Source organism: Staurois parvus, unplaced genomic scaffold (genome assembly GCF_062004578.1).
Source record: "Staurois parvus isolate SC_StPar_1 unplaced genomic scaffold, SC_StPar_1.0 ptg000384l, whole genome shotgun sequence".
Taxonomy (NCBI): domain Eukaryota; kingdom Metazoa; phylum Chordata; class Amphibia; order Anura; family Ranidae; genus Staurois; species Staurois parvus.
The window spans coordinates 740,309-765,773 of NW_028318180.1; the positions used below are offsets into that span (position 1 = coordinate 740,309).

The following is a 25,465-nucleotide window of genomic DNA, read 5'->3' on the forward strand; positions in this document are numbered from 1 at the left end:
ACAAACTAGGAGGCAGGCCAGAAAGTGATGGAGAGGAAGGAAAAAACCCACAGAATAGCAGGTCAGGCCCAGGTGAGCACAGCCAAACCACACATATGAATGGACTCAAGAAAGGAAAAGCATTGCAGCAGGAAGATACACAGGCAAGAATCTGCAGTCTAACTTGTGACACCAAGCAGTACTAATACACACAATTTTAGCAGAATGTTCTGCTAAACAATTTCTGACAATTTCTGAGTGAAAAGAAAACACACACATAACCATACACAGCAATGGTAATTAAACTGGGATATTTAGTGAGATAAGACAGAGAGAGAAAGAGCTATAGACTGGAAGTATAGAGTAACAGTATAGAATCACAGTCACATGCATGAAACTGTTGGATCATGATTTAGAAAACCAAGGTCTACTTTATCTTTTGTGTCAAATAGAATTATTCATAACTCAAAAGTGTTCCTTTCCTGAGTAGCTCTGCGTTCCCTTTTAAGATCTAAAACATTTACGTCTTCCATAGTGTGGTCCGATTACATAGGTCTGCAAAAAATTTTTTTTCAAGAGCTGTTTTGGTTATTCCACGTAATCTTTGTTTTTTGGTGCACTGAATCCGAAAATGACCTCCATTTTGTCATAGGACATCACGTTTCCTGACAATTTCTATGTTCTATGACAATGACTATGTTAAATAAGGCAATACTTCAAAATAAATGGAAATAGACTTATAAAATTAAAGTTTTATTACAATTTTTTCATGAAAATCCTTTTTTGAACTGAAATGAGTTCACCTACACACACTAAACTCGATTCTTCTTCCCTGTGAGGCTCGTCATGGTGCATTTACGCTTGTGAGTAGCATCTGGAATGTCTCTCTGAAGCATCCAACAGTAGTCTGCCATCATTTTAATGCTCCATTTTCCCTGGTATCTCCTTTCCATCCCTTTAATGTCTTGGTGGAATCGTTCACCTTGTTCCTCACTCACAGCTCCCAAATTTTCAGGAAAGTAGTCAAGGTGGGACTGGAGGAAATGCACTTTCAAACTCATCAGGCAACCTAAAGCTTGAAATGCTTTCAGCATTTGTCCGACGATCTTTTTGTAGTGAGGATCTTGGTTATTGCCTAAAAATTTCTGTACGACTTCTTTAAATGCAATCCACCCTTTTTTTTGAGGATCCATCATGGTATTGACAAACTCTTGATCAACTATAAGCCTTCTAATGTCTGGTCCGACGAACACACCTTCCTTCAATTTTGCCTCTGACAGGCCTGGAAACTTGTTTATCAAGTATTTGAAGCATTCTCCATCTCTTGGAAGTGATTTTATGAATTACTTCATCAATCCCAATTTTATGTGGAGAGGTGGTAGAACTTTATGAGAAGGTACCAAAGTTTCTCGGAGGACATTTTTTTCACTGACTGTTAGCACCCTCGGCTGCCAACTCTTCTTGGTCCAGTGATTTTGTCGGTCTCGGCTGTCCCATAGACACAGAAAACAAGGGTATTTGGTATCCCACCCACTGGATTCTTCAGGAAAGATTAACCCCTTCTACCATTAGAAGCACAGACTCAGGGCTGAGGCTTACACATACAGCATGCTACTGAGTATCCCAGTAGTCAGACATGTCACTCAGGGCAGCACTTGTATTCACCCCCATTGCAGGGGGGGAGGGGCAGAGATTGTTTACCTGCAAATAACAACAAAGGGCCAGAAGAGAACTAGGGAAATAAGGAAATAGATTTTTTTTCCCTAAAACTTGCTTAGCTTATGTATATATTGCTGACCATCAGATTTACAGTGCTATAGTTTTTTCTACATAACTCCGACAACCCCTTTAAGGTTTTTTTTTGGCATTTTATATCTTAAATGCACTTATGTGAATTAATTAATAGTAATTTGGACTGTAAATAATAATATAAAAAAAATTACCAAAAATTTAAAAAATTTTTGATAAATTTGAAGACAATTTTGCAGCAAATCATGACGTCTAGGAGTTTTTTCAATATTTTATTTGTTTTCAGCACACCAAAATACATAGAAATTAGATGAAAATGATCAAACAGCTTTTTAGTCGCAGACCTGTGTTATGAGAAATGATGTCAGGTCTGCAGAAATCATCTTCCTTATGTTCCTTAATGGGGTGTCTGTGCAAATTCATCCTTGTTTGCAACTTTTATCCTGTTTTACCAATGTAAGATCCTTTGCTACATTTATTGCATTGGATGAGGTACACAACATTACTAACATTTTTTTGTTTTCTGTTATTTTGAAAGTGTAAATGATGGAAATAAAATCTAACTTTTGTTGACATATTATAAGAATGTCTAATCTGTAATTTGATGCCTTTTGGAGATTTTTCCATCTTTCCTTGGCTTCTTTATGCACATTAATACAAATTTTTAGCTGGGGTGCCCAAACTTTCGATCCCCACTGTATATACATTGTATTTTTATTTTATTTATTTTTACTATTTATATGGTTCTATGTATACCTTGATGATTAGTTATTGCATTTTGTTGACACCCGGGCCCCTCCTCCCTGCCCAGGACAGCCCAACCCATCGGGGAGGGTCTTATCTCAGTCTGGAGGCATAAAAGGGAACATACACTCTCAGTCCAGTCAGCTCTGAGGAAGAAGGCATGACCTTCCAAACGCGTCAGCTGTACTGAGTGGCTACCCCCATGATGGGATTCACACTGGCCCCTTGCCTTTAAAGTCTCTTGGAGGACTTACATGCCTGTTTTTATTCGCTGTTTGTGAGTACCATTCTTTTACTAAATAAATTTTGGTTACTGAGGTAATGCGCAAGGTTGGTGCGCTTCTTTTTGTTTTACTTCACAGTTCTGTTCGGGCTTCCCCAGCCTTGGTGTGGAGCTGCACGACCTTGTTTATTCCGGTGGTTGCTTTTCGGGAGTTTGATTTCATCTACTCACCACCGGCCTGGGTCCCGGAGCGCAGGAGAAATCGCATTTGGTACAAGGCTATTCACAACAGCCTTGTACCATGTGACAAGCTGTGACCAATCACAGCTCACTCAGAAGTTCTCAATAGCTGCAAGATTGCAGCTAGAGAGAAGGAGAAATGATTGCTTTTACAGCCTTTATGAGTGTAAAAGCAATCAATGTAAAAAAAAGAAAAAAAATCTTCATCACCCCCACAAGTAGTACAGTGTCACCATGGTGACACTGTACTGCTAGGGTGACAGTATGTAAAAAAAAATAAAATAAAAAAATATAAAAAAAAAATGTAAAAAAAAATGTTTAAAAATCACAATTATTGGTTATATACTAATTTGGGTTTTTTTTTTTTACTAAAAATATATCACAGAATAAATTTTGGCCAAGATTTATGATGAAATACTATTTATTTGCAAAATTTTATAAGAAAAACACTTTTTTTCAAAATTTTTGGACATTTTAATTTACATAGCAAAAAAAATAAAAATCCCAGTGGTGAATAAATACCACCAAAATAAAGCTTTATCTGTCTCAAAAAAAATGCTAAAAAATTCATATGGGTACAGTGTTCCATGACTGCGCAATTGTCATTCAAAGTGTGATAGCACTGAAAGCTGAAAATTGGCCTGGACAGGAAGGGGGTAAAAGTGTCTGGACTGGAAGTGGTTAATTAGCTATGCAACATCATCAGTGCTGTATTTGTGTTTTCGTGAGGATGATAAAAATCTGTGACATGCAGCAATCCTATTCTTGTGAGGGATATTACTGTACAGAGATTCGATATCCATAATTGACTAAAAGTTAATTTGGTTGTGAGGTTTGAATACAACCATCTTTCAAAGGCAATCTAGATTTTTCATCGTGAGTGTAAAATAAAACCATCATCATGATAACTTTATTGAATGGTTGAGATAATTATGCTGCAATATTATGCTCAACTGTCCCATGTTTTAAACACCATGGGCACTGCACCCCAGGGCATGTGAGGTTGTGGACATCTCTCCTACCTGGCCATGGCAACAAAATCAGCTGCCTGCCAATAGATTGGTGTGTTGTCTAAAAGCTGAGGACTGTCTCTTGGCAGCTTGATATCCCCTCCCCCCAATACATACACCTGATCCAGGATGTCTACTCCATCATATTTCCCCCAGAAACCACTAAACAGCTCATCCACTCCCTCATCATATCACGATTGGACTACTGCAACTCCCTCCTCACTAGCCTGCCTTGCCACAGGCTATCCCCGCTTCAGTCGATCCTGAATACGGCAGCCAGACTCATTCACCTTACCAACCGCTCCATTTTCACCACCCCCCTCTGCCAATCCCTCCACTGGCTTCTGATTGCACAACGGATCAAATTCAAAATCCTAACACTGACGTACAAAGCTGTCCATCATACTGCCCCAAATTACATCACTGATCTAATATCCAAGTACCACCCAACACGCACACTCCGCTCCTCACAAGACCTCCTTCTCTATAGTTCCCTGGTCTCCTCCTCCCATGCACGCCTCCAGGATTTCTCCAGGGCGTCACCCATCCTCTGGAACTCCCTACCCCAATCCATCAGACTATCACCTACTCTCCTCTCCTTTAGGTGCACCCTGAAAACCCACCTCTTCAGGGAAGCCTACCCCACCCCCTGCTAATTGCCGACCTCCTCCGCTCCTCCTACCACCCCATCCCCCACAGCTATCTCCTCCTGTACCACTATCCCCTCCCTCCTAGATTGTAAGCTGGAAGGAGCAGGGCCCTCGAACCCCTTGTGTATCACATTGTATTGTTATTGTATTGTCGCATGTTCTGTCTCCCTTTGTAATGTACAGCACTGAGCGAACTGTTGGCGCTTTATAAATTCTGTATAATAATAATAATTTTGTCCTCCTTGAAGGAGTTACAAAAATAGTTGTGAGCAGGTGAGGATAAGCTAAATCATCATCTCATCATCACCTACGTTTTCCTGCTAAACCACGAGGTTTCCACCTCAAGAGGAGGAAGGCTTGAAGCAGGTCTCCCACATCTACAAAATGCCCACCACTGGGCAACGCAGGTGGAGGAGTAGCAGGATATATAGGAAAAAACATAAGTGCAAGTTCTCTCTTTCCACTAACTCCACCCTATAGATGTAGAGGCAACAGTAGAGAGAGGATGAGAATCAGGGTTTAGGTGTTTTAGAGAAAAAGAAAGGAACAGGCTTAACAGAGGAAATTTCAACCATCACACACTCCAAAGCATTATAGCTGGGTGTGGTGAACAGTCAGAGGACTAGGTTGTGCTGAGTGATATAGAGAACTATAGATCCTCATCTGTATGCAGCTTTTAGTATTGGGGTCCTACATGCTGTAGTTTGCAGTGGGTGCTAACAACAAAGTAGGAGTGACCCAAGAAGAACATACAATCTATTTTCTGGAAACACTTCTTTATCCAATGAACCAAGATAGCTTGACCAGTACAGGTTCAACTGTTTCGGTAGACACAGCTCTTCAGTTACTACAGAGCAATAGAAATGACTAAAGATTGCTTCCCTTAGGCTCTCAGTTCATTTAAACACTGTGCTCCACTAGGTATTATTTACTGGTTGTCTTAAGGTTTTCAGGGCACCAGCAAGTCCCACAATAAGGAACCTTTTCATTCACAGAGCACTGTTCCTAGAAATGCACTCTGCATTAGTTGAAGAGCTACCAGTACATTTGGGTCATCTACCCATTTAAACTGTTGGGGGTGAGGCAGTGCCAGAGCCTCCCTGCATCCCAAGATGGCCAACACAGCTTGCGGGAGTTCTTTTTCAATTTACGACACAGGCTTCTCCAAGATGGAACCTAAATTCCACAACAGAGGACAGCCTAGTCTTATGCTATACTACCCCTAGGGCCAGAGTAAGCAGTGATCATATGACCATTCAGTTTACTCTGAACAGAGAAGGGAAAGCGATTAGGAGATCATATTGCTGTATCACTTGCTGGCACAAATGACCTAATACAGTGGTCGGCAAGCCGCGGCTCGCGAGCCACATGCGGCTCTTTACCCAGTCTAATGCGGCTCTTCTGTGTGCCGGGCGCCTGCTCCCCTCCCTCCTCTCGGTCGGCCGCTCCCCTGCCTCCTCTCGGTTGGCAGCCCCAAAAGTCCGCGCGGACCTTTTAATCCGGCCTGCGGATGTGGCTGTCAGGATGTGTGTAGGCGGGGCAGCGTGCCGAACGTGAAGGGAGGGGAGCTAGGCTCCTCTCACAGTCCGCCCTGAAGACCCGAACGGCGCGGGAAGACAGCGAGAGGAACGCAAAAGGTAAGTGAATTGACACGGGGGACTTGGCTTACTAGAAGGGGGGGGGGGGGGGAGGAATAGTACTGTGGGGGATGAAATACTATATGAGGGATGAATTACTTTATGAGGGATGAAATACTATATGGGGGGATGAAATACTATATGGGGGGATGAAATACTATATGAGGGATGAATTACTATATGAGGGATGAATTACTATATGGGGGGATGAAATACTATATGAGGGATGAAATACTATATGGGGGATGAATTACTATATGAGGGATGAATTACTATATGAGGGATGAAATACTATATGGGGGGATGAAATACTATATGGGGGGATGAAATACTATATGAGGGATGAATTACTATATGAGGGATGAAATACTATATGGGGGGATGAAATACTATATGAGGGATGAAATACTATATGAGGGATGAATTACTATATGAGGGATGAATTACTTTATGAGGGATGAAATACTATATGGGGGGATGAAATACTATATGAGGGATGAAATACTATATGAGGGATGAATTACTATATGAGGGATGAAATACTATATGGGGGGATGAAATACTATATGGGGGGATGAAATACTATATGGGGGATGAAATACTATATGAGGGATGAAATACTATATGAGGGATGAAATACTATATGAGGGATGAATTACTATATGAGGGATGAAATACTATATGGGGGGATGAAATACTATATGGGGGGATGAAATACTATATGAGGGATGAATTACTATATGAGGGATGAAATACTATATGGGGGGATGAAATACTATATGGGGGGATGAAATACTATATGAGGGATGAATTACTATATGAGGGATGAAATACTATATGGGGGGATGAAATACTATATGAGGGATGAATTACTATATGAGGGATGAAATACTATATGGGGGGATGAAATACTATATGAGGGATGAAATACTATATGGGGGGATGAAATACTATATGAGGGATGAAATACTATATGGGGGGATGAAATACTATATGAGGGATGAAATACTATATGAGGGATGAATTACTATATGGGGGATGAAATACTATATGAGGGATGAAATACTATATGAGGGATGAAATACTATATGGGGGATGAAATACTATATGGGGGATGAAATACTATACGAGGGATGAAATACTATACGGGGGATGAATTGCTATGGGGGATGAATTACTATATGGGGGATGAATTACTATGGGGGATGAATTACTATATGGGGGATGAATTACTATATGGGGGATGAATTACTATATGGGGGATGAATTACTATGGGGGATGAATTACACTATGGGGGATGAATTACACTATGGGGGATGAATTACTATATGGGGGATGAATTACTATGGGGGATGAATTACTATAAGGGAGATGTATTTTCAGTTTTAAAAATGTGGCTCTCAAAATAAATTTCAATCATGGTTTTGGCGAGATTTGGCTCAGTTGAAAAAAAAGGTTGCCCACCACTGACCTAATAGAATACCATCAATCTTAGGTTAAAGCAGAGGGCACCTACCTCAAATCTCATATACCATGCAGCGCTAAAACTATTCAATAATATCCTCAAAATATGCTTAAATATCATCTCTATTTAGCCAAAATGATTCAAATAATAAATGAATATTCAACAATAATGTAGGTAGGTGATGAGTCGTGACAGTCTCTTAGATATTTAAATCATAGTATGGTGACTTTGGTGATAAATATAGCTGTAGAATGCACTAACCAGATAGCGCTTAGTATTGCGCATGTAATAGATGTTATTAGGTCATCTGGGGTTGGGCATCCAGGACACAAATCTGTTGAAGAACGCCACCAGGAATAGTAGTATTTCAGCCTATATATCCAGGTTATGCAATCCAGATCCACCAGGGGGAGCCAGCAGTCTAGATTTCATCCAGGATCCAAGGCTCAGAAACACAGATGAATATCAGATGGGTGCAATCTCTCAGAGGGTGCCAGTAATTAACCTGTCATCCCAGGGGATCCTTTAAGAGGTGGGCTCAAAGAAAAAAGAGCCCAAAGCACAAATAGTTCCATAGTGCAACACCGTTTTTATTCAGAATTTGTATAAAAAGATAATAGTGACACTTACACTTTAAATTTCTGTTGGCATCCGGCCAGATGAGAGATCCACGTGGCTGAGTCACTGAGAGCAACTTCCTGACATGTTTCGTGTGATGGCACGTTATCAAAGGAAAGGGCACCTACCTGCCTACATTTCACCCCCAGCCTAAAGAATGCAGTACTTGGCATTCATATTACATGAACAGTATAGTAGCAGGCTTAAGAAATATAGTCTTACCAAGTACATTACATAAACAGGACATATTTATAGAATATAATCAGAACACTTTGCAAGCATATGTTCCTGAGGTACAGTAGTTTGCTTACAAAAGCAATTATCTTCTTTCACCATCTGATCATTCGCAACGGAGGAAGATTGGCTAACTTGATGTTTGCATAACTGGAGTTGGGGGCTTCTACCAGGGTTGCCTCCCCATAAGGGTCTTCTGCTTCTTGTGGAAATGGTGAGGTTGCTGCAGAGAACACATAAGAGTGCAGATGATTCCGGTGGAAATGCTTGCAGAGTCCAGTCCAAGACATTAGTAGCCAGTCCCACTTTCCTTCTAGTTTACTGCCAAAAGTGTGCTTGGGATTTTGAAAAAGAACTCCAGGTTTTAAAGGCAAAGCTTGACTCTTTTGCCAAGTCTTGATGTCACTCTAATACCAGTTGTTTGGCTTTAGTAAAACAACAATGTTCTTGGATCTACTGATCTGGGGTTCACACTGTCAATGTTTTTGGTGTTTCCAAAAGTGAGCAGATATGAAATGATGCCCTAATATCAAGAAGAAACATGTATGTACCATGGCCCCATTGACCCTATGATTATAGACCTAGACAAAATTGCCTACATACAGTGGCCAATGTTCTTGCTCTAGGGAGTAGCCCATGCTCATTAAAGATTATTTGAACTGTTCCCAAACTCTATATACCTTTGGATGATAAGAGGTGGTGTGAAACTTCCGGATACCACTGAAGCAACATATTACCTGAAGTTCAAAATTGAGTCCATCAGAGCTTGGCCATAATGACAGCTGTCATATCTCATGGGTTCAACTCTGGCAAATTTCCATAAGCAACTTCTTGTATTAATAAAAGCTATAGTTAATAACTGAAAAGGTTTTTCAGTGGTGATTAGAGGAGTAGTAAGTTCCATCTTCCCTTTATGGATAGCACAAATTTGCCTTACAGGTCATGTGTGTCCAATAGGGGAGTCCTAAGCAAAAAAGTACCTCCGAATAAATGTGTTGATGCATTTAATATTAAAATGTCTGCCTACCCAATGTAACACCAGGCAGATTCCCAAATCTTTTGCCTGTGGAATTCTAAATAACAAATGTCTTGCTGCTCATTAAGGAAGTTGTAACCACCAATGCAGAAATCCATCATGGATCTCCAGCTTGTCCCACGGTTGCAGAAGTATGCACGCAGTTGATGTATACTGAAATTATTCTTGAAAGCTTGATTTCCTATTTTTGGAACTGAATCTCACAGGCTCAGGGATGAGTATCTTGTCTCTGCAGACCAGCCCACTTATATGTTGCAGGGTGACTAGCTGCAGTTGTCTATTTTTTACAGCTGAAGTTGTGCTTTGTTTGTGGCCTCACTTTGAAGGGGACTATTTCATCCTCTTCCTGGATGTGATCAACATACCCTTGGGGTTGTGCAGATAATGAGAAAGGACCTTAACATTGTAGTGAATGCATATAAATTTGTAATAAATTATGTCAATAAACTGAGCTAGCCAAGCTGTCCAGCATTGTTCACTTGGCCCTAACTTAGCAGTTTCTAAGTATATCAGGGGGTCATGGTCTGTGAAAATCCCAATTTGCTCCCTGAACAAGTATTCATCAAATTTCTTGGCCATAGCCCATATAACAGATTCAAGCTTGGATGAGCTGTAATTGGCTGGATTGCATCCTGTGGGTCATAAGCTTCTGCTGGCATAGGTAAATATTCTTTTGGTTCCATCTTGCTCTTGAGCAAGTGCACCTCCTAAACCTTGTAAACTGCCATCAGAATATAATCAAAAATGTTTCTGGTCATCCACATATGATAGAATTGGAGGCAAGATAAAATTCTCCTTGAACATGTCAAATGCTTCCTGTTGGTAGCTTTCCATTTGGGAACGATGGAAGGTGATGCTCTTGCTTATTAATGTGTTGTATGGGCACAAAGTGAGTGAGGTGGCAATCCTAGAAAATTTGTAACTATACCATCAGTATTAGCCAACCACACACAGGCAAATGCTTAATTCAGTTACAGTTTTGTGTCCAGCCAATGTTGGACAGCCTGAATTGCTTTGGGAACATGCCTTTGCCTTCAATGATATGTCCCAATTAGTATGTGATTTGGGTCCATGCCAGATGACATTTGCTGAGTTTGAGTCCAAGTTGACTCAGTTGGAAGAAAATCTGATACGGATGTAGAATGTGTTCTTCAAAAGACTTAAGGGAATTGAGGAAAAGGTAAGATCTCCCAAGAAGTGTTCACATTCTTTGGAAAGTATTGGAGCATTGGTTAAACCAATAGACATGCAAATAAACTCAAACAAGACATCGGGAATAATAAAGGCAGTCTTACAATCTTCTTCCTTAACTTTAACTCTCCAGTATCCACTAACTAAATGCAAAGTACAAAAGAAACAGGCCTGCCTTAAGGTCATCAAAGATACTTCCACCCCATGTAATAGGTATCCACCCGCTGTAATAGGCATATCAATGCATGCAGGCAATAAACTTCCCTTTGTTCACACAGACTCCATCCTTTCCGACTAAAACTACTGGAGCAGTCCAAGAGCTACAGGTTTCTCTGATCACATCTCCCCCCACATTTTTTCCTCACATTAATTATCTTAAACTGCTGTGAAAAGACAGGGGAAATGTTTTGATGCTTTTCTCTCACATGAGTTGCTTCACTAGTGTGTAAGGGATGGTCAAGAGCTGTAGTCCTCAGGCCCTCTGAAAAACATAGGTATACTGTATGTCCCAGACGTTGCAGAAGCTGCTTTAGTTTTTTAGCATCTAATTATTTTACAAGGAAAGATAGTTCTAAGAGCCATGACACTTCAGTTTTCTTCAGTTCTCACAGAACATTCATGCCTAAGACAACAGGGACCACTGAGAAGGTAGAGCCATGGATCATCAGTCTGATTTGGTCGAATATCTGATTTAACACTTTCATTTTCATCCAGGCAACCCATATTACAGAGATAGGTAAAGTATTGTGTGCCTTCAAAGCTGTCCAGGTAGAGTCCAAAGTCTTAGACTGATTGTGATGGAGTTGATAAAAGGCATAATCCATAGTAGCAACCTTACAAGGTGTGTCTAAAAAAATTTGGTGAATGGTCCAATATCTCAACAGCAACATGGGCCACATTGGCTATCCACATCGAGAAAAACATCAAGAAGCGCCACCGAGCGTAGAGTACATGTGACCATCAGGGTAAACCCTCTGCGAGCAGCCGATTATAATCAATGTGAGGGGCAGGGTCACAGTGCAATGGAGCAACGAGTGGACATCAAGTTCTGCTACAAAGTGGAAAAAACGGCGACGGAGGCGCATGAAATGTTGGTGCAAGTGTACAGGAAGGAAACCGTGAGCAGGAAATGTGTTTACAACTGGTTCAAACAATTTCACAATGGGAAGGAAATAACTGAGGATGAGCCACATTCAAGCAGAACCTCAGACATGATTGAGTGAGTATGACAAATGCTGGCTCGAGATGGCGACTGACTCTACAAATGATGGTGCAGGAATTTGGCATTAGCAAGGACACAATGTGCTCCATCGTCCGCGAAGATGTAGGTAAGTAGAAGTTCTTCTCCTGGTTTTTGCTGCACAACCTGGCAGACAGACAGAAAGCAAAATGGATGGAAGTCTTTGAAGACTTAATTACCATGTGCGACCAGAATTCATCCTGAGGACCAGGGGATGAGACTTGGTGCTACCAGTTTGATCCACAATCCAAGCGGCAATCGATGGAATGGCATCCACCGTCTTCCCCATGACCCACAAAGAGTCACCTGCAAAAGTCCAAGGCCAAGACAATGTTGATCACCTTCTTTAACAACAATGGCATCATGCATAAAAAATTTGTTCCTGTGGGTCAAACCGTGAACATCGCATTCTAGAAGGAATTTTTGAAGCGGTTGCTACAATGCATTCGATGTGTTCAGTCAAAGTTGCACATGACTGGACAGTGGATGTTGCTGCACGACAGCATGCCTGTGCACTGTGCGATCTCTGTGCACCAATTCTTGGCTCAGAGCGGTGTACCTGTGCTCAATAATCCACCGTACAGCCCTGATCTGGTGCCTTCTTTCTGTTTCCCCACCTGAAGAGTGTCATGAAATGCGCACATTTTGTGGATGTGGCGGCAATCCAACAATGTGTAACAGCTGTTAAAGACTTAAAGAGGTCTTTTTAGCAAGTTTCTAGAAGCTTTATGAAACTTGCCAAAAGTGCGTTGTGAAGGATGGTGATTATTTTGAAGGCCAATAAAGGTAATTTGTTTGTTTCTTCTGTTTTGTTTGTTTTTCTGATACCATTCACTGAACTTTTTAGACACACCTTATATATCCATATCTATCAAACAGCACAGTAGCCGAGAAAAAGCAAACACAAAATCAGCACTAGGGACCTGTAAATACCCAGCTACTGCTCTCAAAATGTGCTCCCCTTAAAGTGAAAAAAATGTATGTGTATGTGAAAATACATGAGAGCTTTGTAATATATCTAAATACCCCTACCCAATGTGTGCATACCATACAAATAAATACCAAACACTGACTTCTTGCTTATTGTTGGAATACAGTGTTCATGTATTTTGTGCAACAACTACATCAGTATTCAGTAGATACAAATAAGAAAGCAAGCGCTAATACAAAAAGCTGCTATAGCACCACAAAGGCAACCAAAAAATCTTCCAAAATCACTGAAATATTTAATAGGTGCAGCGAGAGCAATAAGAAACTTACCTTGGTGGTTTTTCTCATCCTAGAGACATCGGTTACCGTGATCAATAGAGGACGTCTGTGCCCCGGGAGAGCAGCACTCAGAGGAAGAAGTGCCGCAGCTGTGCCCATTGCTGACATGCAGCCTGGGGAGCTCATCACGGAGGATGGCTGAGGTACTGCAGATGACCCAGAGGAAGGGGATTCCAGACCAGGCTGTATACATCCTTAAAGGGACCTCCAGCTGACCACAGTGTATATCTGTACATGCGTTTTACTATTATGCATCTGGTGAGTGCGCAATCGTACTACTTACCTGGCACATCACCGAATTATTGAACATAGCACATGGAACACCGATTTTGAGATCATACTTACCTGGATCTCCACTTTGTCACTTTATGGACATTGAGTTGTCATTTCGGTGCAAATGATAGTAGTTTATTTTTGTCAGTTTACTTATCAGCAGGGGCGGACTGACCATTTGGAAACTCGGGCACTGCCCGAGGGCCCGGGGTAAGGGGCCCCATAAGATGCCCCTGGCACCTTTTTCATAGGCTTTTTTGAGTTTGGGCAAGGACACAGAGGCCCCATGATCCCCTATTGCCCGGGGGCCCCATGAATTGTCAGTCCGCCCCTGCTTATCAGCACTATTAGTCACTTTATTGGGACATCATTTATTGTTGGTTGCATTATTTAGCAGCATTAATTGTCACTTTTTTGGGACATTGATCTACCGGTATTGATGATTTTAGCGCTGTGAATCTCTTTGTTCATTTTCTGGTTGATAAAACTCAGTTTTAGTTTAAAACTATATTGGAACTTCACTCCTTCCCTGCTTTTTTTATTACCCCATTTAACTGTTATGCTGGGTTGCCTTCAATTCGCATAGTCACTTGCCCAGCAAATCCAGCATTGTTCTGATGTAATTCATTGCTTTGGTGCCAAAGCTCATGACCTGCCTCTTCCAAATTCAGGCAAATGGGCCTCATCACAGCTCTGACCACGGCTGCTGTGTCTCTATTCCTACAGTCTCATGGGACATATGACATATATATTCCAGGAGGATTTAGAAAGGAGGAGGTGTAAGTCTTGTCTCAGCGAGAATGATAGTTGGGTGTGGGGTTGGGCAGACTAAAAAAAAATTTAAAAAAAGGTAAATACACAAACATTTTTTATGTTGTTGTAGATTGCAGAGGGAGGTAGGAGTTTAATGATGCCGAGTGTATCTATTGAGTGAAGGTCTGCTTTACTGTAGGTCAGGTAAGCATTACTAATATATTCCAAAAAACAGCGCTGAAATCTTCATACAACACAGGATCACAGATGGCGTCACTCGCTAAGGTGCAGCCATCCAAACATAGGGGAGTCTTGGTGCTAGCAAAGAAAGAATAAAAGAGGGTGCACTCTCCCCGTGCATTACCATGATAAAAAGGAAATTTATTATACTGAAACAAATAGATACTCACAAACCAATGGGTGTAAAAACAGAGAGAGCCACAATTAACGGTCCCAGGTAGCGGGGATCCTGTAGTGGAAAATGCTAACGCATTTCAGGAGTCGAGCTCCCTTCCTCAGAGCTCAAAAGCTATACAAGTGGATGGTCTATAAATAGAGGACCAAATGGTAGGGAAGACCCCAACTCACGCCTTCCATGTGGAAAAATTAGAGGTGGAGCCTGCCAAATGGAACCCGAATGAATGGTCTTAAAGAGATCATATACGTGTATATTTGGTGAAGGTCGTAACGCTCATAGTGGTCATATTACAATCCCAGCATTTGACAATGATATAGATATTATTTGCCAGCAATCAGTGTAAAGAGGAACTTACTAGTCACTAGGCGGTATGCAGGGAGAGGGAGGAAGGACAGTAAACCAGCTAAGATGGTGTCCTCTGTGTACATGAGGGCACTTCCACCCTTACTATCACTCTATTCCGGTGAGCGGAGGGTGACTAAAGCTAGTCTAGGCACATGCGCTCAGGATGTTTCGGCACAGCACGCATGCGCAGTAAAATCCTATCACCGCCCAGAGCACACAGAGACATTCCTTTCACAGCATACCTGGGAACATTAATTGTGGCTCTCTCTGTTTTTACACTGATTGGTTTGTGAGTATCTATTTGTTTGTATAAAATAAATTTCCTTGTTACCACGGTAATGCATGGGGAGAGTGTGCCCTCTTTTAAGCATTACTACATTCATTAATATGTGTTAGAAAAAAAGACCAAAATATTAAATTACACAATATCTGCAAAGTCTTTAAAAAGTTCCTGGAGTCACTGTAATGCACAAAAAATAAATCGATACATTTTTATAAACTTTTAGTAGAATGAATAAAAGATACCTTTACATTCTGGTTTAGGCTTCCATCCATCACTACTGCACTGACTTATGCCTTCAACTTTGTTATCACTACTAACAAATCCTTCAGTACATTTATATAGGAGATATGCTCCAACATCAAACGTCTTCTTCTCTGTAGTATACTCCCCATTCACCATGTCTGGTGTCTGGCAAATTTCTGAAATTGGAAAAAAATAAACACAAAATATGTGATTACACCTATATAGAAATATTTGCATGATAACCTTCATATGTCACCACAATAACGTGAGGGCAAGGCATTACACTGTTAACATGCTGTAGATTGCAACAATAAAACATCATTTTATTATTTGGCTAGGTGTCTGTAAAGTTCATATGTAAATAAGAAGCATGGTTATTAGATGCACATGTAACAGCAATTAGAAACTCACAAATGTGTAATAACAGCCATGGTATTTAGGCTCCATTGACATCTGAGCATACCATTTTTCAGCGTTCTTTGTGTGATTTTTCATGCATATTTTACCATATTTTTGCTCATTTTCATACAGCGCTTTTAGACATTTTTGAGCATTGACGTTTTTTTTATTAGCCAGTAGAGAAAAATAGCATCTGTTGCATCATTTGTTGCTAGGTTTTTCTGCTTCAGCCTTTCCATCAGCTTTTATTTCTTTTTTTTTATTATTATTATTAATAATGTATCATTATTTTGTTTTTTGTTAGGGTAAGGGGTTAGAGTTAAGGTTAGGTTTAGGGTTTTGGTTAGAGTTATTTTTTTATTTTGTTTCTTATTATTTATTTTTGTATTTTTTGTTAGGGTGATAATAATAAGAAGAAGAATTGAATAAATACATGTAAAATAAATACACAAGTAAATAATCATAAATACTATGTAATAATAAATAATTAACCCCTAACCTTAACCCTCTAACCCAAAGTATTATTATTACTAACAATAATAATAATAGTAGTAATAGTAATTAGTATAAAAAATAAACACCTAAACCTGAATAAAAACATCAATAATAATAATAATAAATGAATAAATACATTAATGTGAAATAAATACACAAATAAAAATAAACAAATAAATACTTGTAATAATACGTTAATACTAATTAACCCATAACCTTAACCCCCTAAAACCCAAAAATGTATAAAATAATAATGTTAATTATTTTATTATTATAATTAGTATTATTAATAATGTGTTTTTTGTTCAGGGGTTTATTATTATCATCATTAATAATAATACATTTTTTTAAGGTTATGGGTTATTTATTAATCATGATTTTTTATTTATATATGTATTTATTTTACATTTTTTTATTCACATATTCCTATTTTTTTTTTCATTTGAGCAGAAAATCTATGGGAATAAAAACATGCCAAAATGTGCAAATCTGCCCAATTTGAGCTGCAAAACTTTTTTGATCTTCAGGGGTTCTGCTTCAGGCGACTTGGAGTGGTGATGCTTACCAGCTCCATAGAGTAAAATTTATTTTTTTCCCCCTGACTGTTTTGGAGCTTTGAGCTTCGCGCTACAAAACGCAAAGTTGTGAATAGGGCCTTAGAACTGTTCTCTCATGCAACTTAAGTTTGTTAAACGTTTACATAAAAAGTAAAATTTAAAGTAAACCTGTGCTTTTAATATGTATGGTAAAACAGAGCCTAAGAAGTGCCCAGGAAGGTGTATCCTGTACTTCTAAATATTTGGAGGCCTGCAACAACAGGTGTTACAGCACTGGTACTTGGCAATTGGCTGCCCAAGAATCCAGTACTGTTACATGGGGGCAGGGCTGCTGTTAGAAATCATGGGGCCCTATACAGTCTACCTGAGAGTCCCCCCACCACAAAACATATCAAAATTATGTTTTCACTAAAAATACACTAAAATCATTATTAGTGGACACAAACATAACATAACTTAGAACATTTTTGCTAAATATAAAAGATAAAAATAATATGTTCTGTGTGTAATGGAGGTCTTGGGGCTCATTCACAAAGGTGCTGTGGCCTGTACAGTGTGAATAAGTGTTTTTTTTAAAGTGGCAATTGCTGTATGCAGGCAGCCTATGTTACGCTATGGGGATGCAGCAGCTGTATCAACACAGCCTCAGGCCCTTCTTTGACAGGCATGTGGATCCAGGTGTTTGGACCCCAAACATTGACAGTGTGCATTTAGGGCCACCCAGCCACACCTCCATAAATTAGGACCTGTGCTATTCTCATACAGCTGCTGGATCCTAATAGAGTAACAGATGGTTCCCACCACGCAAACAGCTCTTTCACACTGTATGGGCTGGAGAACCCATGTGAATTAAACCCTATTTTTTTTTACAATTTAAAAAAAACTATTTTACCATTTTAAAACTTTTTTTTTTACAATTTTTATAATTTTTTCACATTTTTTAAATTTTTTTTTTTACTTTTTTTTATACTGTTGGGGGGAGGCTTTAGTGAGATATTAGGGGTCTAAATAGACCCCAGACATCTCACCTTTGAGACAGAGAAAGAAATTGAGGACAGACTCTTCAATTCCTTTTTCTGTGTCCTCAGCTGCACTGAAAATTAATGAACAAGAAACACAGGCTCCTGGTCATTCATAAACTGAAGCATGGTAAACACAGTTTACTATGCACAGTTATCAATGGACACAGGAGTGATCAGTACTGATCACTCAGTTTGTCCATTTAAAAAAGTAATGGGCCTATAAATTACATATTTACTGGCCCCTTCGTTCTCTCTCCATTCTGGCACATCCCCTGTACCCGCAGCTGCTGGTGAGTAGAAACTGTCTTTCAGTTGCTACAGAGAGCTGCACAGGGAATCCATCAAAATTTCCCCATCCCGCCCCAACGCACCGATTCCCCCTGCTGTCCAGGCCCTCTACAGGAGGAGCGGTGGTCCTCCCCTATCGTTGGCCATGCATGGGGGTAAGGAAGGAGTACTCAGCCCTTGTAAACATAAAACTATCAGTTTAGAGCTTACAAATGACTTTTTCACCTAGCTCCCATAGGAAACATGTAGCATAAAAGCAAAAAGTAAACAGGCTGCTGTGGGAGCCAGAATTAAAGTTGATTTGCATTGCTTTGCCTTGCATTAGTAATACACAAATTCACATTAGGCAGGAAATTGTGTTCTGGATCACTCTATTTTTGAATTAGCACCCATATCAATAGAAATCTGTCAATCACAAATTAGGACTTCCACTTCTGGTCTCCTTCTGATATCAATGATAATACCTCAATATGCTCACACTATACCCAGAGCAAAAAAGTGCTAAACTAAATAAACTATGTATAAAAGGTATAAATCAATTCAATCAAGTACATATTATAAATATAAACGCAGTGCAAAAAAAAAAACTATATATATATATATATATATATATATATATATATATATAAACGCAGTGTCCAAAAATAAATATTATAAACGCAGTGTCCAAAATACCAAGGTATAAATCAATTGAATAAAGTACATATAATAATAAAAACGCAGTGTTCAAAAATTAATATACCGTATTTTTCGCCATATAAGACGCTCCGGAATATAAGACGCACCCAATTTTAACCTCCTTGGCGGTATGATTCTTTCCGATTTTTGGTGCTGAAAGCGGTACCATTTTTTTGCATGTAAATATGTCGTTTTTTTATTGTAGGCCTGTAATTCTTAGGAATAACTCACTGAAATCTGTCCGAACAAGAGTCTAGTAAACATCCCGGGTAGGATAAAATTTGAAACACGTAATCATAAATTATAATTTAATAAATAATCATAAAAAATAATAATATAATAATAATAATACATTTAATTCAATAATATAATCAAACCAAAAACACTGAAATGTGAAATATAGCGCCAAGTTAGCACATTGCTGAGCAAAGTCGCAAAATCGTTTTCAGTGTCTGATGACGAATTTCCCCACAAATCATTATCACTCAATTCTGCAAGTGGTTCTGATTTACTATCGCTGTTCTCTAGCTGATCTAAACCGCTTTTGACCTAAAGGGACACTTTTTGGATGACATGGACATTTCTCAGTTTCCAGGCAGAAAGAACAGACAAAATGCAGGCAGGGCACAGGACAAAGCATTAGGGACAAGATGTATGTGAAATCGGTTGAGACAGCAATGTTTTACTATGTAAAATGTAAAAAAAAAAAATTTTTTTACATTTTTAAATTTCCCGCCGCCAGCGGCGCCCGTACGTCCCGACGTCACAGGGACAGGACACAGAAGCCGGATGCCGGCATCGGCCGGAGGAGATGGCCGGGGACGCTGCAGGGGACACATCGCGGGAGCGCAGGGTAAGGTAGGTGAAGAACAAATGCCGGAGCAGTGCCGCATGGTATTCCCGAGTGTAGCTCGGGGTTACCGTTTGTGGTACTGAAATGTTACCCCGAGCTACACTCGGGAATACCGCCAAGGAGGTTAAAGGAGGAAAATCTAGAAAAAAAAGATTCTGAACCCAATACATATAGTAATTCATCCCCCATATAGTAATTCATCCCCCATAGTAATTCATCCCCCATATAGTAATTCATCCCCCATAGTAATTCATCCCCCATATAGTAATTCATCCCCCATATAGTAATTCATCCCCCATATAGTAATTCATCCCCCATAGTAATTCATCCCCCCTATAGTAATTCATTTATCATATTGTGTCAATTCACTTACCTTTGCTCCACGCGTTCCTCTCGCCGTGTTCCCGCGCCGTTCGGTCTTCAGGGCGGACTGTGAGAGGAGAGGAGTTCGTCACGCTGCCCCGCCTACATCCTGTCCGCCCCGTAGTTTGCCCATTGCTGATCCACGAGCAGAGGGGGTGATGACGTCAGCGCGCACCGCCGGGTGTACCAAGATGGCCGACCGCTCCAGAGATAGGCCAAAGCCGCGGCCTTTCCTACGGCCGTGGCCGCGCCTCACGAATTCTCTCTCTATTCGTCGTATAAGACGCACCAACTTTTTCCCCCCAGTTTTGGGGAAGAAAAAGTGTGTCTTATACGGCGAAAAATACGGTAAATGTAGTGTCCAAAAAGAAAAAATATATATATTATAAAACGCAGTGTCCAAAATAGCAAGTGTCCAAAAATTTTAAAGTCACACACTAAAGATGCAAATCCAAGTCCTTTCTGTAGACACTTTCCCAAAAAGACTCCAAACTCCAAAGTGATCCTCAAAAAAAAAAAAGAAACCAAAATAGTGTATTATCCTTAAAACAATAATGTACAATCATATACAACATAAGTGTCACTCCACATCAAACGTGACCATATATGTGAATCAAGTGCTCGACGTGAAAAACGTGCTAGTGAAACACTCTGGTGATCCAACACATCAAAAATCAAAGTGCTAGTAGTAGTGCACACTTCTATAGTGTAATGACTGAATACCCTTACCAGAAGGCAAAAGAAACAGCACTTTAATACCACTAGGGGTATACACCATCCAAGGAAAGCTAATCCAGCCTGGATAGGTTCATTGAGATGTCCTCATAGCCTCATGGATAATGCTCCTAGCTGTCATCAGGACCTTGGGCAGGATTACTCCATAGTATTCATAGTACCCATCATATATAAAAAGGATATATAGTGTAATTCCGTATGGTATAAATGAATAACATTTTATTATGCTCTTACTTTTAAAAACAGATAAATTGCACCACAGCTCTCATAACCCAAACTTCTTACAGAGTCTTAGCAGCTATCAGAAGCGTCTGGATGTGATTTCTTATCTCCAAACCTTAATGCAGAGTTTAAGGCTGGCCATACACTATACAATTTTCTTACAATTTCTGTCCAATTTCTGCCCAATTTTCAATTGCAAGGCCTGCCTGGTTGAATACAACTGAAAGTGTTGTTTAGGTTTGACCTCATATTATATGGTTTTTGGTAAATCTAAAGCAAAAATCTCAAGAAAATTGTATAATGTATGGCCAGCCTTAGCAGTAGACCAGAGCATCTGGATAAGATCTCTTAATCCAAAAAACCCATGCAGAGTCTTAACAGCTAGCAAAAGCATCTGGACAAGATAACGCCACATGCCAAACCTCTTACAGAGTCTCAGCAGTTAACAGAAGCATCTGGGTCAGATTTTCCAGTTTCTAAAATGGCCGATTTGCCACTTCCGGTTCCTCCGTTGTGTCTGACATCACTTCCTTGACATGTTTCATCTCAGAGACTTACTCGTATGTATAAGGACCTTTATACATAGTTTATTTAGTTTAGCCCTTGTTTGCTTTGGCTATAGGGTGAGCATATTGAGGTATTATCATTTATTACACTTTCAAGGGTGAAAGTAAGACTTATATGCTTTCAGGGGATAGGTTTATATGTTTATTTGAGATACCGTCTTGATTCAGATTCCTTCTGATATCAGTTTCCTGGCCGTTTTGAATAAAGGTCTGGTAATGATTTTGGGGGGACCGTGCACAAAAAAGGGGTCCTTTAAGATTCATAATAGAATCTTTTCTGAGCATACAGATTCTCTGGCCAGGAATGGGAGGAACAGTGAGCAAATGGCTTCCCTCTTAACCGCTTGCCTACAGGGCACTCATACCCCCTTCCTGCCCAGGCCAATTTCCAGCTCTCAGCGCTGTCACACTTTGAATGACAATTGCGCGGTCATGCAACACTGTACCCATATGAAATTTTTATCATTTTTGTGTGACACATAGAGCTTTATTTTGTGGTATTTAATCACCTCTGGGTTTTTTTATTTTTTCTTAAACCAAAAAACGCAGAAAATTTTGAAAAAAAAAAATTTTTCTTAGTTTTTGTTGTACAATCTTGTAAATAAGTGATTTATCTCCTTCACTGATGTGCGCTAATGAGGCTGCACTGATGGGCACTGATAGGTGGCACTGATGGGCACTGATGATGAGGCACTGGTAGGTGGCACTGATGGGCATTGACAGGCATCACTGATGGGCACTGAAAAGCAGCACTGATATATGACACTGTTAGGCGGCACTGACTGGCACTGTTAGGCAGCACTAAGTGGCACTGTTAGGCGGCACTGATAGGTGGCACTGAAAGGCAGCTCAGATGGGCACTGATATGTGGCATTGATGTGCACTGGTAGGCACTGATGTGGAACTGATGGGCACTGGCACCTGGCACTGATGGACACTGACAGGTGGCACTTCTGGGGCCACACTGATCATCAGGGCACACTGATCATCAGTGCTCTTGTGATCAGTGTACATGTCCCCTCCGCGGAATGCCTATTACCGGCTCTCCTCTCCTCTCGAGCTGTCAGCGTGACAGCTCGTGAGGAGAGAAATGCCGATAACCGGCATTTCCCTGTTTACATGTGATCAGCTGTGATTGGACACAGCTGAACACATGACCGAGCCGACATCTTCGGCTCTTTCCATAGATCGGTGATCCGCTGTGTCCCTCGGACACAGTGCACCGGTGATCGCCTCGCTGTGCTCTCCCTGATCCGCGCATGCACGGTGAGAATGGGAGCACATCATATGACGTCCTCCCAGAACGAGAGAACTACGTTGTGCCCGTCATTAGACTATATGGCAGGTGGGAGGTGGTCATATTAAAGGCAGATTTTTTTCCCTTAAAATAACAAACATGTCATCATACTTACCTGCTCTGTGCAGTGGTTTTGCAGCCCTGATCCTCCTCTTTTGGGATCCCCTGCTGGCGCTCCTGGCCCCTCTGTCCTGTCAAATGCCCCCATAGCTAGCAGCTGACTATGGGGGGCAACTGAGAAGGCTCACTCCCATGCTGCTGCTCTATGTGCCCATTCACACAGGGAACATGGCTCAACCCCACCCCCGCTCTCTCCTTCCTGGCTCACTGGTTGTCATTGACAATAGCAGTAGCCAATGGCTCCCACTGCTGTCTCAGCCAATGAGGAGGAAGATACCCAAGAGAGCTGCTGCTTTCATGCACATTACTGCATCGAGATGGGATTCAGGTAAGTATTAGGGGGCTGGGGGGCCTGCTGCACACAGAAGGTTTTTTTTACCTTCATGCATAGAATGCATAAAGGCAAAACACCTCAAGCCACATGCCCTCAACAAGGACAAGAGTCTCTTCCCCCACATCCCTGGTCTGGTGGATGTGGGGGTCTGCTGGTGATGGGACTTATCAGAATCTGGATCCTTCATTAAAATAAGTTTGCCCTCAGATATCTGGCTCCCCTATGTGGATGAGTAAGGGGTACACTGTATCTCTGGTTATTCATTCACACACAAAAAATACAATAGTAAGAATTTGAAAAGTCCTTTATTAAAAAAACAAAAAAACAAGTCCCACAGTTTAAATTCATTGTCAATCACATGATCCAACAATGTAGATTAATCATGGATCATAATAAACAATGTCCCAAACAACTCGCTAATACAAACACAGTGACCTGCTCGCAATGATCCCCTCCTGACGCTTGCTATGAATGACAGCTGTACAGTCAATTACTGAATGTCAACAAGCTGGTCGGTAATGCTGACTGATGTAATTAACCAAATATAGTCATGGTCATATTTGGCTCATGATGTCACCTGGGATACCTGCTGGCTTGTTTACTTGTAAAAAGCCAGCAGGTCAGCTGGAAAGCCATTCATTATTTGAGATTGTAACACTGCTGCTAAAAGAAAGTGCAGGCTGTAGCATCAGCCAGAGGTTCAGATAGGTAAACGGTAAAATCTGACCATTTAGTTTACCCATATAGTGAACCTGAACAACTGGAGTTCAGACTGCACTCACATTTACCCAAACCCATACATAGGGGGATGGTGCTGCTGTATGTCTGCTGCCGTCTGACTGATATGGCATCCTCAGGAGCGATGACAGACTTGGATCCTCTTTGACTCTGTTCTTTAATAATTACTTTGTGGCTGCAAGACTGTATTCTCCATTTATAGCCAATTTGACGGAAGCTGGTGGGATATAGATATTAGATGCGGGTAGGGAGTCCAAGATAGACAGATATTCTTAGCAGGAATGACCATGGAGAGATAGAGAATGAAACAGAGCTGCACATTTGTAAAAGGTAATAAGTGTTAAATAAGAATGAGTAGACTGAAGTGTGATATACAGTAAAACTTTTCTTCAAATGAGAGGTGATACTCTTTTATAGACAATGTTAAACATTACATATATGCAAGTACAGCAATGTAACAAACTCTCAGGGAAAAAGAAAAATCAAATGTTTGCCATAAATTTCATTTAAAAAAATCTGCATGGATGTAACCACTTTAAGACCGAGTAGCGTATTGTACATGTATTGGGCGTCAACAGGTCTAAGTGGTTATACCAGGATAATGCCTGCAGCTACAGGCATCATCCTGGTATTGTTTTTTTCAGCTGGTGATTCTCTTTCAAGTGAAAGCAATACTAGTGGCTTATTAACTACTGGAATGCTTTTACAGATGGTGGAAGGGGGTCCCACCCTCCCACCGCCCTCCGGTGCCTCTCCGAGCTCTCCTGTATCATCGGTGAGCCCAGGACAGGAGCTGGCGGTTTCGCTGGCTTACTATAGAGATAATCCGATCTTCCCCAATCATCTCTATTGTATAAGAAACTGGAAGCGACTAGGATTTTGACACTTCTGGTTTCCCCAGCATGCAAACAAGCAATTTTTTGCATATAAAAAGCATCTGATCAAACTGATCTTTGTTTGATCTGATGGTTTTAAGGGACGAGAGAAGATCTGAGGTTTAATATACCCCAGATCTCTCCATAAAGAGGGCCTGCCACTCCTTATTGCTATGACAAGGAATATTTACATTTTAGGGACTCTTTAATGACTGGCATAGTACCACTGGATTGGTGTAAGGCCATTGTGGTGCCAATATTTAAGAAGGGGTCAAAATCTTTACCAAGTAATTATAGACCTATTAGTTTAACTTCTATAGTT

General features: G+C 40.5%; 1 protein-coding gene across 1 annotated transcript in view; it reads right to left on the bottom strand.

Annotated features, from left to right (window-relative positions):
* Positions 1 to 25,465, bottom strand: part of LOC149455903 (complement factor H-like) — a 746,405-nt gene that overhangs the window by 412,496 nt on the left and 308,444 nt on the right. The window contains exon 7 of the mRNA XM_089685749.1: positions 15,601 to 15,777. Within this exon, the coding sequence (XP_089541875.1) occupies positions 15,601 to 15,777 (177 nt within the window). The remainder of the gene's footprint in view (positions 1 to 15,600; positions 15,778 to 25,465) is intronic.